Here is a 15,091-nt window from a genome sequence, read left to right as displayed (position 1 = left end):
GTTTAAATTTTGAATTCGCGGTAATAAAGTTAAAGTTGTAAACAATAAAGGATAGTTTATAGAAGTTGCACTGTTTTGAAAGTTGAAGTGTTTTGCTGTTTTTTATTTTTTGTTTTTTTCTTGTGTGTTTATTCTTGCGGACTGCTAACTTTCTAAAGACATTTGAAATATAATTTTATAAGTTGACTTGCAGACATTCTTTTTGAAACAATTATGTCGATCAAAGGATGTCAATGTGCTAGAAATATGGAAGATAAAGACGCAATTCAGTGCTTTCAATGTCAACTTGCCTTTCACCAAGACTGTGTCGGAATAAGTAAATCAGCTTTCAAGGTTATCAGTTCCGTGTCCAATATTAAGTGGTATTGTGATGAATGCATGAAACTACTTCCTGATGTAAAGTCATTAAATAAAGCTGTGCGTGATAGCAATGATGCGCTCAACACTAGAATTGACAAAATTGATGAATCGAACAATTTGTTGAGAAGCGAACTTGAAGCTATCAAAAGTTTAATTCAGAGAAATGTTGGGGCGGAAAGATTCGATGGCACAGTTTTGAGTACTGAGCTGTGTAACCTTAAAAACGATTTGAACAAGAGTTTTGCTGATGCTGTCCGATGCGAAGTGAAGAAAAATATTGAACTAGTTAATGATGAGGTAAAAGTGTTAAAAAACTTTAACCAATGTAAATGGCATGAAAGAAAGAGAGAATAACATAATGATGTTCAATTTGCAAGAAACTGATGATGATAAAGATAGAGTCAAAAGAATTATTAAAAAGTTATCCAGTGAAGTCAAGGATCAGGATATTAAAAGAATTGTTAGACTGGGTCCAAAAGCTGAAACTAAAATTAGACCGGTGCTGATTGAAATGAGGAGTTGTGCAATTAAAGATTTAGTCTTAAAAAATTCCTTTAAATTAAAAACTATGCATGAAGATCTTGATAAAGTATGGATCAGTCATGATTTAACAGTTGATCAGCGTGCCGAGTTAAAAAAACTAATTGATGAAGCCAAATCAAGAAAAATCTCGTGCCCGGGTTTTTTATTCAAGGTGAGGGGAACGGTGGGAAGGTGGCGGATCGTCAAACTCAGAGAGCATCCGGTGAAGTGATTTCTGGTGAAGGTATTGCTGATGATGCTGGTGATGAAGTTTGTTCAGCTGTGGTGATTATGATAGTTGTAGTTGTGGTATTTGCAGTGGTGGAGATGGTTGTGGTGGTAATGTTAACGGTGGTGGTAATGATGGTGGTATTTGCGATTGTGATGATGGTTGTAATGGTAACGATAAAAGTGGTAGTAATGATCGTGAAGTTACCAAAAAAGAATAAGATCAAAACTGTTCGCGATTTATTTTCTAATAATTTTGATATTTTTGTTGTTACGGAATCCTGGCATGGGTCGTCCGATAATTTATCACTTAGACTCACTCTGCCACCTGATTTTGTGTTCATAGATTTTCTGAGGCCGACTGACCCTAACCATGGTGGAATAATTGTATTTTTTAAAAATTATTTTAAATTTTATAGAATTCCGCTGCCTTTATTTAAGACGTTTGAGGCTGTAGTTGTGAAATTTTATTTCAACAAAGTAACTATTGTTGTTTTTGCAATTTATCGTCCTGGGTCTTCTATTCCATCACCATTGTTTTTTGATGAGTTATCATCTGTTTTTGATCAAATATTGCTTTTAGCAAATTATGTTATTTTTATTGGAGATGTGAATATCCATGTTGAACTTTTGAACGACCCTAATGCATTGAAATTGTTTGAAATTTTTGATTTATATCAATTGATAAATAGAATAAATGAACCAACCCACGTTCATGGTGGAACATTGGATTTAATTGCCTCTAGTTCTGACCTTCCCTCACAATTTTTTTCCGTTGAGCCACCAAATGTGTATTCAGACCACAGTTTAATTAAAATTTGTTTCCCTATTTCTGTTCCCACACCTCAGAAAAAATGGAAACTTACTCGTTCATGGAATCAAATTGACGAAAATCAATTTTCTTCACTAGTTCTCGAATCACCTATTTCAGGGCCGTTCAATTCATCTTCCGCTGATACCCTGTTGGATTTGTTTAATTCTGAAATCGTGAGAATTGTGGATATGGTTGCTCCTTGTCGTTATGTCAAATCTACTCATGTACTATCTGCCCCTTGGTTTGACTCTGAATATCGTTCATTAAAACGCAATTGTCGAAAACTGGAACAATTGTATAGGAAAATGAAAAATGATATTAATCGAAATGCATGGCGCTTAGCGTTAAAAGAAAAAATACAACAATTTTCCCAAAAAAGAAACAAATTTTGGTCAAATCAAGTTGATTCGTTTAAAAAACAACCAAAAAAATTATGGGATATCCTCGACCAAATTTTATCTAAAAATTCAAATAATTACCATTCAAATGATTTCTCCCCCAAATGTTTTTATGACATTTTTTGTGATTAAAATCAATAATATTGTTAGCACGACTATAGAAAAACTAACAAAACAATCCCGTTTGGATTATTTCTCTAGGGTCGTCTCTCCTAAAGCAATTGTTAATCTTTCATTTCAAATGTGCACGGCAGATAAATTGCGTAAAATAGTTTGTGCTCCCCTGGGCAGTTCTTGTTCTCTTGATCTGATTCCAACATACATATTTAAAAAATTTATAGATCTTTTTTTGCCATTTTTGACATTTTTTGTCAACCAATGTTTATCAACTAGCAGTTTTCCCAACCCTTTGAAACATGCTATTGTAACCCCACTTCTAAAAAAATCAAATTTGGACGACAACGTTTTATCAAATTACCGTCCTATCTCTAATCTTTCATTCATTTCTAAAGTCATTGAACGAGTTGTTATCAAACAATTGTTACAGCATTTAAACAAAAACAATTTGTTGCCAAAGAATCAATCCGGCTATCGTCAATATTTTTCTACAGAAACTGCACTCATTGATATTTTCTCCCAGTTGTTCTCTTCAGTTGACAGTCAATGCGTTTCTTTTTTAGCATTACTTGATATGAGTGCTGCATTTGATTGTGTCGATCATACTCGTCTCATATATAAACTCTCCACAAATTTTTTTCTCTCTGATTCAGTCTTATCGTGGTTCGCTTCCTATCTTTTAGGCCGCACCCAGCAGGTTTCTTACAACAACACCCTCTCTGACATAAACAAACTATCGTTTGGTGTCCCCCAGGGATCTGTGTTGGGACCTCTGTTGTTTCTTATGTACACTGCTGATGTTTTTGATATCATTCAAAAATATGAGCTCAGCTCCCACGCCTTTGCTGATGATATTCAGTTATTGGTTTCTTGTCCTGTTGATTCGATTGATGCTTCTCTGAATGAACTGACTGACTGTCTCATCGAAATTGGATCTTGGATGAGTATGAATCAGTTAAAGTTAAATCAATCTAAAACACAAATATTACCGGTTGGTTCTTGGCAGCAGCTGTCGAAGGTCAACATTTCATCGATCAGTGTCGGCAATGACATCATTGAATTTTCTACATCTGTCCGTAGTCTTGGAGTTATTATTGACTCAAACTTAAAGATGGATTTACATATTTATAATTTAGTGAGGGTCTGCTCCAACCAACTCCGTTTATTACGCAATGTCAAAAAATCACTAAACACGTCTGTTCTTCAAAGCTTGGTTTCCTCTTTCGTCTTTTCCAGACTGGACTACTGCAATGGCCTTTTTTATGGTGTCACCAAAAGGTCTTTTTCAAAGCTTCAGTCAATACAGAATCGTGCGGTTAAGCTAGTTTTGGGTGGTTCGTGGTTCGATCATGTTACGCCTATTTTGAACAGGTTGCACTGGTTGAGGGTTGAAAAACGTGTTTCCTTCAAGTTGGCAGTTTTGATGTTTAAATGTGTCAATAATACAGCACCTCCCTACCTCATCGATAGATTGGAATCATACAAATCTCATTTTTCAAAATATTCCTTCCGATCAACCGAGCGCAATTTATTTTTTATCCCGACCACAAAGTTGGTGACGGGTTCCCGCAACTTTGCGGTTCTTGACCCGATTGTTTGGAATGGTTTACCTCCATACTTACGTGACCCTAACCTATCATATTTACAATTTTGAAGTCAACTTAAAACTTATTTATTTGCACAATGAATGTCCGTCTTATTTGTCTATGATTTAGTAGCGCTTTTGAGATTCAACAATAAAAAAGCGCTGTATATAAATTTCCGTAATAATAATAATAATAATAATAATACATACATACATACATACATACACACACACATACATACATACATACATACATACATACATACATACATACATACATACACACACACACACACACACATACATACATACATACATACATACATACACTCATACATACATGCATACATACATACAAATAAACAAACATATGAACATACATACATACATGCAGACTTATGTACATCTTCAAATGAGTGTATAACTAACAACTTACATTTAACGACAATTTGGTGGCGAAAATTGTGGTACAACGAAATCAAATTAATATTTAAATTTTAAACTCTATAATTTTAGTCAAACTCTTTGTCGATCACAACAGATGATTCATATTGAAAGATGAAAACACCACAACACGGCGATATGTTTTTAAAAGTTGAACACATCAGAACTTTGACAGACCTGTTTGTGTTCGTTCGTATGACAGCTGGTAAGTTAAGCACACATACACACACACACACACACACACACACAGACACACACACACACCACACACACACACACACGTAAATGATGTATATTGGTGTGTAACCTATTTGGCTGAAGTAAATATTATGTTAATGATGTTGTCTTTCAGCAATCAGCACAGCAACATTTCAGCTGCAGAGAGATTCGTGCGTGCGTGGCTGTTATCGGGTTGAACGTGAAAAAAACATGTGGAGGGCCCCTTCAGAATTGTGATACAACGATACAGGTTCCTCGCAACATGATTGTCTCTTAAATATTATCCAGGTTATTTAAGTGTTAAGGCATTCGACTTGATATAATTTTTTGTTGTAAGATTCGTTTCCTCGTATCCATTCAAAGCTTCTGTTTTAATTATTATATCTTGAGATATATATATATATATATATATATATATATATATATATATACAGTAGTGATTTTAATGTATTTTTAATTTCAAAGATAATTTCCTTCTAGCTGTGGAGCATGTGCAATAAAAAGGCGTCAGTTTATATTGGAATCATCATATCTGAAAGATTTCATAACCACCTCCTCGCAATTGATGCCAAAGATTTAAATATGTTTAACGAACTATTAAGATGTTGACATTTGAATCTGAAGCCGTGACGATCACTATATGTTATTGTAGTTCGACTCAATGTGCAACAGTATTATTGTTACTATTAGATTTGGTTTATATTATCGTCACATAGAAAACAAGTATATATTATTGCGAATGTATGTATGTTTGTATTTACGTTTGCATGTTTGTATGTATGTTTGTATGTACGTTTGCATGTATGTTTGTGTGTATGCAGCATACTGTTAAATTTCTTGTTACGTAGATCGTTTAATTAATTGATATAATATTGAAAGACATTAAAAGAAGAGAAATAAACCAAGCAACGTTCTCGACTTGTTTATTATCCACCGGATCAACCGAAAAGGAAAAAGTGAAGTTACATACAAAGCAAAGAACATTTGGTCCAAATGTATATTATAAATCATAATGTTTTAATATAAAACATAAAACTTAACACCTTCTCATTTTATTTAAAACATTAGATGACCTTAACCTAAATGTTCTGAAGACCCATCGCAAACATCAGATTCTTTAGTCTTGGTCCACCATTGGTTTTGTCAGAGCATCAGCAACTTGAAGTTCTGTCGCAACTCGTTCAACTAAAACTTCTTCTTCTGCAACTTTTTCTCTGACAAAGAAATGTCTAATGTGGATGTGCTTTGTTCTTCTGTGAAGTTCTGGATTGTGTGCTAAACGAATTGCTGCTTCATTGTCGACAAAAATTTCTGGCTTTTTCTTTAGATCTACAATGTCGTTCAACAATCGTTTGAGCCATATCACTTCACGAGCTGCTTCACTTGCGGCAACGATTTCTGCTTCAGTAGTTGAAATCGCAACTGAAGGTTGACGTTGGCTAAACCAACTGATTACGTTTCCTCCAAACATACAGATTACACCTGATGTCGATCTTCCACTAGATTTATCTCCTCCATGATCTGCATCACTGTAGGCTATAAGTGTATTGTTTTGACCAGACTTGTAAACAATACCGACATCAGCTGTGCCTTGCAAATATCTGAAAATTTGCTTGACTTGTGCTACATTGGACTTGCTGGGTTTCTCCAAACTTCTTGATGCTACTCCAACTGCATATGCAATATCTGGTCTTGTTCCCGTCACCAAGTACATCAATGCACCAACTGCTGATCTGTAAGGAAATTTCACTTCCTCATGTTCGTTTTTGTTTTCATTGAACTCCTCAGATTTTGAAATCGGAGTTGTACAGGATTTACACTGACTCATCCCAAACTTTTCAAGAATCATTCTTGTATAGGATGACTGACTGACATTAATATTTCCCTTCTCATCTTGATTAATCTCTAATCCAAGGAAATATGTTGCAGGGTTAGATGTTATCTTGAACTCTGACTTTAATTCTTTTTCAAATATTTTTAGTTCTTCTTTATCGGTTCCTGCAACTAGTCCATCATCAACATACAGTGCAAGTATGAGTTTTTTTCCTCCCTGTATTCTAATGAACAAACAAGTATCTGCATCGCTTTGTTTGAAATGTCTCTTTTTCAAGAATTCAGCAAAGCGTTTGTTCCAACATCTTGGAGCTTGTTTAAGTCCATAGAGACTTTGCTTGAGTTTACAGACTCTTCCTGAATTATCTTTAAAACCTTCAGGTTGCTCCATGTAAATATCTTCATCTAGTTTGCTGTATAGAAATGCTGTTGACACATCAAACTGCATGAGTGACATCTTTTCATTTGCAGCAACACTTAATAGTGTTCTTATAGTTGAACTTCTGACCACAGGACTATAGGTTTCTTCATAGTCAATTCCCTTTTTCTGAGAAAAATCTTTTACCACTAGCCTGGCTTTAAAACGTTCAACAGAACCATCTAGATTGTGTTTTACCATGTAGACCCATTTGCATGGTATTGCCTTATGACCTTTTGGAAGACTTACCAAATCCCACGTTTGATTTTCCTTTAATGAATGCATTTCATTGCTCATGGCTTTAAACCATTCATCTTTTTCATTACTTTGAATGGCATCTTTGTAGCTCTTTGGTTCAAGTACTTCACATAACGAAACGGATCATAACGAGATGGCTTTTTGATATTGTTATAATACTCGCTGTCGTAACCGATTTACGATGCGACGGGTTCAAATCTTCGATTGAATAAAATACTCCAAACAGTTATTTGTTATTAAACTTTATTTACAGAAGAAATCAACTAATCGTTTATTTCCAGCAAATTCAAACTAACGCAACAATTAACTTTTAAATTGTTCAAAATCTATCGCTATGACAACGTCAACAAACAAATCAAATATCGCTTAAATAATTCACCGAATCGCTATTCACAAAATCACGAATTTCACTAATCACGGATTTCACTAATCACGGATTTCACTAATCACGGATTTCACTAATCACGGATTTCACTAATCCTAATCTTCTTGCGACGTGCGCTTATATACTCTTCGCAAGCGTCGTTTCTAGATTCTTCTAGATGGTCCGATTCTAGCATACTCTAGAATGCTCCAGTCACTAGAACATTCTAGAATCTAGTGCGTTCGGTAGCACGGTTATAACATTACCCCCTTCTTAGTTCTGTTCGTCCCGGTGTCCGCATGGTACGGAGCCAGTCTATCCAAATGAACGATCTTCATTCTTGCTCTCGGCTTCCGATATTCCTGAATACTGTAGACGACGTCATTCAAGCGGGTGATGACTTGATAAGGTCCTTTCCACCCTCGCTGGAGCTTTGGAGAACGTCCTTTCTTTCGCTGTGGGTTGTACAGCCAAACTAACTCGTCGACAGCAAAACCGCCACTGCTTCCTTTCAAGTCGTTTCTGGTTTTGGCCGCTTCCGTGTTTTTCATAATTTTAAGGCGTACGTAACGGGTGGATACGGTTTAAACGCTGTCAAAGATTATCCACGTATTCTGTAAAATCAGCAATCAACGCCTCGGCTTTTAGACGGTCTTCTTGATACAAATTGAGTTCATCCAGTAGATTTTTTGTAAGTTCTTTGAGTCTACCTTTGTCAGTTGGTAGAACCTTTTCCTGTTGCTCCATATCTAATGATTTCACCAAATTTATTGAAAATTGTGTGAACAAATCACTAGATCTAACGTACTTCCAGACACATGTGTTTGTTGGAACATATCAAATATTTCATGTACTGGTAGAGTAATAGAACTATCTCTCTTCTCAACGTGAATGTTAAAATCACCCATAAGTACAACTTGAGCCTCCAACATTGTAATAAATTTCAACATAAAAATCAACTCTTCAAAGATTACTGAAGTCATTTGTTCTCAACTAGGTCTATAGAGGGTAATTAAACAGAACTGATCAATCCCAATCTTCAATTTAATGGCCACAGCTTCAACCTTGAAAAATAAAAAGGGATTTATTTGTTATTTTTATAATCTCTTTGAAAGTAGATCACCAATCTCCCATGACAAGGATCGTGTGGTCTGACGCAATCCACAAATGCGAAACCAGGTGTCAATGCTAAGTTAACCAAAATATTACCTTCAGATCCATGCCATGTTTCACACAGAACCATTATGTCGAGACCCGCATAAATCATTCCGTAGACATCATCTACTTTATTATTAATAGACCTGGCATTTAACAGCCTAATCCTAACAATTTTCTTATAAATGTTATAATTCTCTTTGCCAAGCCTGAAACTGACAAAATTAGCATATTGAACCATTACTAACTGTTCCAAACAATACCTGTGCCAGCACGTCCATTGATTAAACTTTTTGCTTTGTTTTGATAACGCAAGGCCATTAGAAACTAACGCATTAAGGTCCATGCGATTTTTTTGCTTTACGTCAGCTATTCTTGACCACAGCCTGTCCAGTTCATGAAAATAAAGTGAATTTTCAAACATTAGAATTTGAGAAAGATTATAAAACATTTTTTTTCAAATAAGACATTTAAAAAAGGGTTGCACAGAGCATTAAATGCTATTTCAAGCCTCCCTGTAAATTATGAATGGTTGATAAAAAAATCTAATTTTGAAATGAAAAGTAAAAAAATACAAAAACATCAAGAAAGTTCGACAATAAATTAAATAAAATAATTTGGATATTACAAATTTTACGGCTGTTACTACTAAATGAAAGATATATTGCGATGAATCTTATGCGCATTCAAAGTCAAAACATCACCAGAGTCAAACATTTATGTACAATAATTTCAGAAAAATTCTACATTTTTTTGACATTCTGTTGTCTCAAATTCGAGCAGATGAATGTGGTGTGGCAACTTGAAATGCATATCACAAAAGTTTAGAATTTAAAAATTTTGTTTGTCTATTGTCTGTTTGTTTGTATGTGAACAGCAGCTCTCCAATTAAATTAATTAATGGCGATAATAAGCAAAGATATAAATATTTTACATTAAAATTATGTATCTCACAAATGGTTCTCTCTTCTGTTGTATTGACTTTAACATAATCAGAATACATAAGACGTCTGGGTTACATTTTTGAGTATGGCAAACATGGATTTTTTTGAAAAAAAGCACCGAGATAACTGAATTTTATTTTATTTTATAATAAATTTCGTTTTAAACCAATGGCATTTTCAATTTTATTAAAAATTATGATGGAAGATATTATTCTTAATCTTTAAATTAATATTTTTTATTACAAATTCGTCATTTTTCATATTAGATTTTTACCCAAGAAATCCAAACTTTTGTTCTGAATATTCAATGACTAACAGTTTTTAATAGTTGAGCAAATAGAATTTAAAAATTGTTTCTTAAAGAAAATGACGAGTTTAAAAAATTTCATTCAAATGTTGAGTTACTCATTTTGTAATTATAATTGTAATTAGCTACTCGAAAATTTTTATCTCAAAATTGTCTTCAAGTTTTTTCATACATTTCACTTTTAAATCATCATTTTTATCATCTCTTTCTATTATGTTTCCTAAATATCACTTCTTGTCATACACCAGGGCTACAAATCGACCTGGTTCGTAATCATCATTGTTGCCTTTCCTTTCATTTTTATTTCGAATGATTCTGAAGACAAACGTTTCGTCAAAAGTTGATTATTTTTGTCTGTAATAAAAGAGTGATGACTTCGACAACCCTTTGTTTTTTCTACTCACTTAAATCTTTTTTCAAGCATACAAATATATACAATAATATACAAATGAATACAAATACCAATGTTAGAAAATTTAATATCAAGAGCATGAGAGATTACCAGTTTGGAACAACAGAAAATTATCGAAAAAGTGTAATTGTGTAATTTTTAATATTCTTTTTACTTTTTTCCCATGTTCTAAAATAAATTCTGGTTACATCGGAATAATTTGAAAACTCAACAATACAACGTTAATCACGGCAGAATCTAATTTGTTTCTAATCTCATGTTACAACACAATTTTCTCGTTACAACGATACAAGAGTTTTTGGCTTTGGGTTTGATCACATCCGCTTTATTCCAGTTGTAATAAAGTTTAGAGGCCATCGATCGTCAATCAAGCATATTGGTGCATGGAAAAATTGTTCCAGCAGCGTTTGGAGTGTTGGAGAATAAATTTGGTCATTTTATCTCATATTCAACCGATCAATTTTGATAAGATTTTATTTGAAAGCACAGTTAATTTTTTTAATTTTCTTCTACAATAAATTTACTTAAAACGCATTTTCTAATTCTTTTTTTTAATTCTTTTAATTTTTTGCACAAGCGCGCATACACACACACACACACACACACACACACACACACACACACACACACACACACACACACACACACACACACACACACATATATATATATATATATATATATACATACATATGTGTACGATGTCGCAAGTGGTTTGCATTAACGAGTTATTGTGTTATTTATTTAATAATTCTGACAAAATTGACGATGCGGAATTCATTTACGAAATAATGGATTTCTATAATTGTGAAGATATTAGAATAGCAAAAAAAATACTTACCAGCGATCTAGATGCATTAAATCTAGAAAAAGATGATAAAATAAAGCCAAACAGTTCTTGAAATTCTAAAAGGGACAAGGTTAGTTATTTAATACTAACAATAAAAACTATTCTGAGCAACAAAATTGAGAGCAAATTGCCTCAGTATGCTGCTCTCAACCTTTTTAAAATTCCAAGCTCAAAAAAAGCTAAATTTGAGTCAATTCTTGACGAAAAGTTAAAAAAATTAAAAGAACTATTCATTGAAGAAAGAAACATCTTCCGAGAAATAGTAAATAATGCGGCTATTAACAATAGCCCAAAAGTAGAAAGAAAGCAGCAATCTGATTGCAAGACCGAATCGAGCAAGCAATCTGACTGGTCAGAGATTGTAAAACGTAAAATTAAAAAGAGCTCAAATGTTCAACACGTGGCGAATGTCAACACGTGGCGAACATCAACATGTTGAAAACAAAGAAAAAAACACACAACACTAACATAGCAAATATGAAAACAGTTATAGGCACCCAAACTGATAAACAAACAAATTTGAAAGCGATGAAACCTTCGCCAAAAAGAAAAGTTTTTTACGTTGGTCGATTGGACCAACAATGCACTGCAAAAGAGTTAAGCGAACACATAAATGAATTGAAAATTGAGGTGCTTGGTTGCTCAGCAATCAAAAACTCAATTTTTAATCGCCGCTCAAAGCAAGCTACAACATCGATCAACACACAAAACACGAACTCTGACAAAATCGATATTCAACAGACAAGCGCTGAATTCAGAGTTTGTATTTATGAAACAGACTCAGCTGAGTTCATGAATGCAGAAAACTGGCCAGACCAAATCATCGTCCGCGAATGGTGTTTCAATGATCTGTCGGCAAATGTTGTCAATGACCTGTCGGCAAATGTTGTTTCAACTAAAAATAGCAATGAATAAAAACTTCATAGAAGAGAATCTCGAAGAATCAAAATATTACACTGTAAAAGAATTATCTAACATAATAAAATTGAAGAATAAAATGAAAAACAATCACCTATCAATCATTCATCTGAATGCTCAAAGTTTGTTTCATAAATTATTAAATCTAGAAATCTTCTTAAAACAATTCGACGACTTTTTCAAAATTATAGTAATATCAGAAACGTGGTTGAACAATGAAACAGTTGATTTAATTAAGTTAAATAATTACAATTTTGTATATAAAAATAGAAAAAGCAAACGAGGCGGAGGTGTTGGTGTGTTCATAAAGCATGACATCAAATATGTTGTAAATGATAACAGTGCATTTGATGATGAAAATGTCGACGTTCTCTGTGTGGACATTGAATCGGGGCATGCTTCATCTAGGGGTGTGCTAAAAGTTATCGCGATATACCGCCCACCCAATTATAAATTTGAGCCTTTTTTAAATAAAATCAATTTGATTTTACACGCCATCAAACCCGCCGACAAAACTGTTATAGTGGGCGACTTTAATGTTAATTTATTGGACAATGATTCAAATGATTCTAAAGACTTCCAAAATTTACTATTTTCATTTTGTTTAGAAATTACTTTACATCAGTAAAGAGAAAGGCAGAAAAAATTATTTTCAACAGAAATTTGAAGAGGCAGAGTTGCTCCAAACAAAAATGGGAAATAATAAACGGTATAATGAATAGAAAACAAAACATTCATGAAATTAATAAGCTAAAAGTTGACGACAAAATCATCGAAGAGCCAGAGGAAATAAGTATTCTTTTCAATGAATACTTCATCAATGTCACAGAGAAGCTGTTAGAAAATCAAATAGTTACTGAAGATAAATTAAAAATAAATAGTGCAATCTGTAAATCAATGTATATGAACTCCACCAATAAAGAAGAAGTAATGTACATTGTTCAAAACATCATCCCAGAAATTGTCATCCCAATCACTCATATTTACAATCTTTCCATCGTCCAAGGAATATTTCCACAATGCTTCAAAACATCCAGAGCAGTTCCAATTCACAAAAAGGGGAGCAAATTAGAGACAAGTAATTATCGACCAATATCTCTACTTTCTCCACTTTCCAAAGTACTAGAAAAAATAATTTTTGTCAGAGTCACCTCATTTCTGTCCATAAATAAATTATTAAATGATAATCAATATGGCTACAGAGCACAGCATTCAACTGAGCAAGCTGTGCTGCAATTAGCACAAAATGTTATGAATAATCTTAACGAAAAGATACTAACTGTAGGTGTATTCATAGACCTCTCAAAGGCCTTTGACGTCATCAACCACGATATACTGATTAAAAAATTAAATTCACATGGAATAAGAGGAAAAGTAAGTGCATGGTTCAAAAGTTATTTAGAGAACAGAGACCAGTATGTGGCAATAAAAAGTCACTCCTCAACAAAACTTAACGTAAGATCAGGCGTGCCACAAGGATCAATTTTAGGTCCTCTTCTATTCATAATCTTCATGAACGATTTTCAACATGCAATTGATGCAAATCACCTTCTATATGCAGATGACACTAACATCTTCTTCCCAACTAAAGACCCATTGAAAGAAGTAGAATACATCAATAACAGTCTTCAAAATATATCAACCTGGTTTATCAAAAATAAATTAATAGTAAATTATTCTAAATGTAATTATATTATTTTTGGTCCGAAAATTTTAACAAATATTATACCTAACCTAAACATAAAAATGAACAATATTTCTATTCCTCGCTCAACCAGCACAAAATTCCTTGGAGTAACAATCAAGGACAATTTTTCTTGGGATATTCACATAGATACTATGTCTAAAAGAATATGCAAAACCCTAGGAGTTATAAGCAAAATCAAAAATAAATTAAATAAACCTACTCTAATTGACCTGTATTATTCGTTAATCTTTCCTCACCTCATCTACTGCAACGTAATTTGGGGAAACAGTCCTGACATTCATCTGAAACAGTTAACAAAATGCCAAAACCGATTCATCAGAATATTTAAAAATCTTCATCTTCATTGTCACACAAGTGAACATTATCTCGAGATGAAAATACTCAACATCAAAAACTTGTTCATCTACCACGTTGCAACATTCATTTTTAGATTTCTACGTCAGCAATTGCCGGCATTTTTTAGAGACTTTTTCACTTTTGGAACTTCTATTCAAGCAAGAACTACACGCCACACGCCACTTTTCTATGCTCCACCAGCCAGAATTAAAGTACTCTGCATGAGTTTGAAACACACCGGCCCAGGAATATGGGAGACGATTCCACAAGAAATTAAAGATTGTAACACTTTGCATCTTTTTAAAAATAAACTGAAAAATTTTTTAATTACAAAAAGTTCTGTTTTTAAAGAATAATAATTTATATGTATATATATGTTTATAAGTGTGTACATATTTCATTAACATTGATACATTTTCTCCTATTGACAATTTTATTTTATCATTGAGAAGCTATTTTGAGCTGCACGGTGGCCGAGCCCACAAGAATTAATTTTCTTTTTTTGGTCTCCGAATCATTCATGCTTTTTGTTTTGTTTGATTGAATAAAAGTGATTTGATTTGAAAAAAAAATATAGCGTAGTGTAGCATAGAGTAGCGTATAATTTTAAACAATAGGGAAGAATCAATATTTCTTATCATTTGCATCTTTCTATTTTTCATGTTTACCTTCCGTAATCGTTTGTCAATAAATAATTTGTATACCACTTCTAAAAAAATGTGAATTTTTTATGGAAATTAAACATTTGCAATGTATTGTTGGGCAACTACCATGCATAAAAAACATTCGTACAGTGGAACTTTGCTGCAACAAACATCGCTGCAAAGTATACTCGGTGAAAAAATAAATAATAATAATAATAATAATAATAAATACCAACAGTATAACAAACAGAGATAAT

General features: G+C 33.3%; 3 protein-coding genes across 3 annotated transcripts; 2 read left to right on the top strand and 1 right to left on the bottom strand.

The window, feature by feature from the left end:
* Positions 1-213: 213 nt before the first annotated feature.
* Positions 214-1,114, top strand: HELRODRAFT_164396 (hypothetical protein; the record flags this gene model as incomplete). Its single annotated transcript, XM_009029345.1, has 2 exons — positions 214-657; positions 782-1,114. 2 exons carry the CDS (start codon positions 214-216, stop codon positions 1,112-1,114), a joined length of 777 nt encoding a protein of 258 aa, XP_009027593.1.
* A 7,530-nt stretch (positions 1,115-8,644) lies between these two features.
* Positions 8,645-9,166, bottom strand: HELRODRAFT_164395 (hypothetical protein; the record flags this gene model as incomplete). The annotated part of the gene is made up of 1 exon (XM_009029344.1): positions 8,645-9,166. The coding sequence occupies one exon, from the start codon at positions 9,164-9,166 to the stop codon at positions 8,645-8,647; it is 522 nt and encodes a 173-aa protein (XP_009027592.1).
* Positions 9,167-11,660: 2,494 nt separating this feature from the next.
* Positions 11,661-12,774, top strand: HELRODRAFT_164394 (hypothetical protein; the record flags this gene model as incomplete). Its single annotated transcript, XM_009029343.1, has 3 exons — positions 11,661-11,858; positions 11,970-12,103; positions 12,417-12,774. 3 exons carry the CDS (start codon positions 11,661-11,663, stop codon positions 12,772-12,774), a joined length of 690 nt encoding a protein of 229 aa, XP_009027591.1.
* Between the last annotated feature and the right edge of the window lie 2,317 nt (positions 12,775-15,091).

This window comes from Helobdella robusta (assembly GCF_000326865.2).
Source record: "Helobdella robusta unplaced genomic scaffold HELROscaffold_6, whole genome shotgun sequence".
Classification (NCBI taxonomy): Eukaryota; Metazoa; Annelida; class Clitellata; order Rhynchobdellida; family Glossiphoniidae; genus Helobdella; species Helobdella robusta.
The sequence above is the reverse complement of the archived record's forward strand: the minus strand, read 5'-3'. Positions and strand labels throughout refer to the sequence as shown.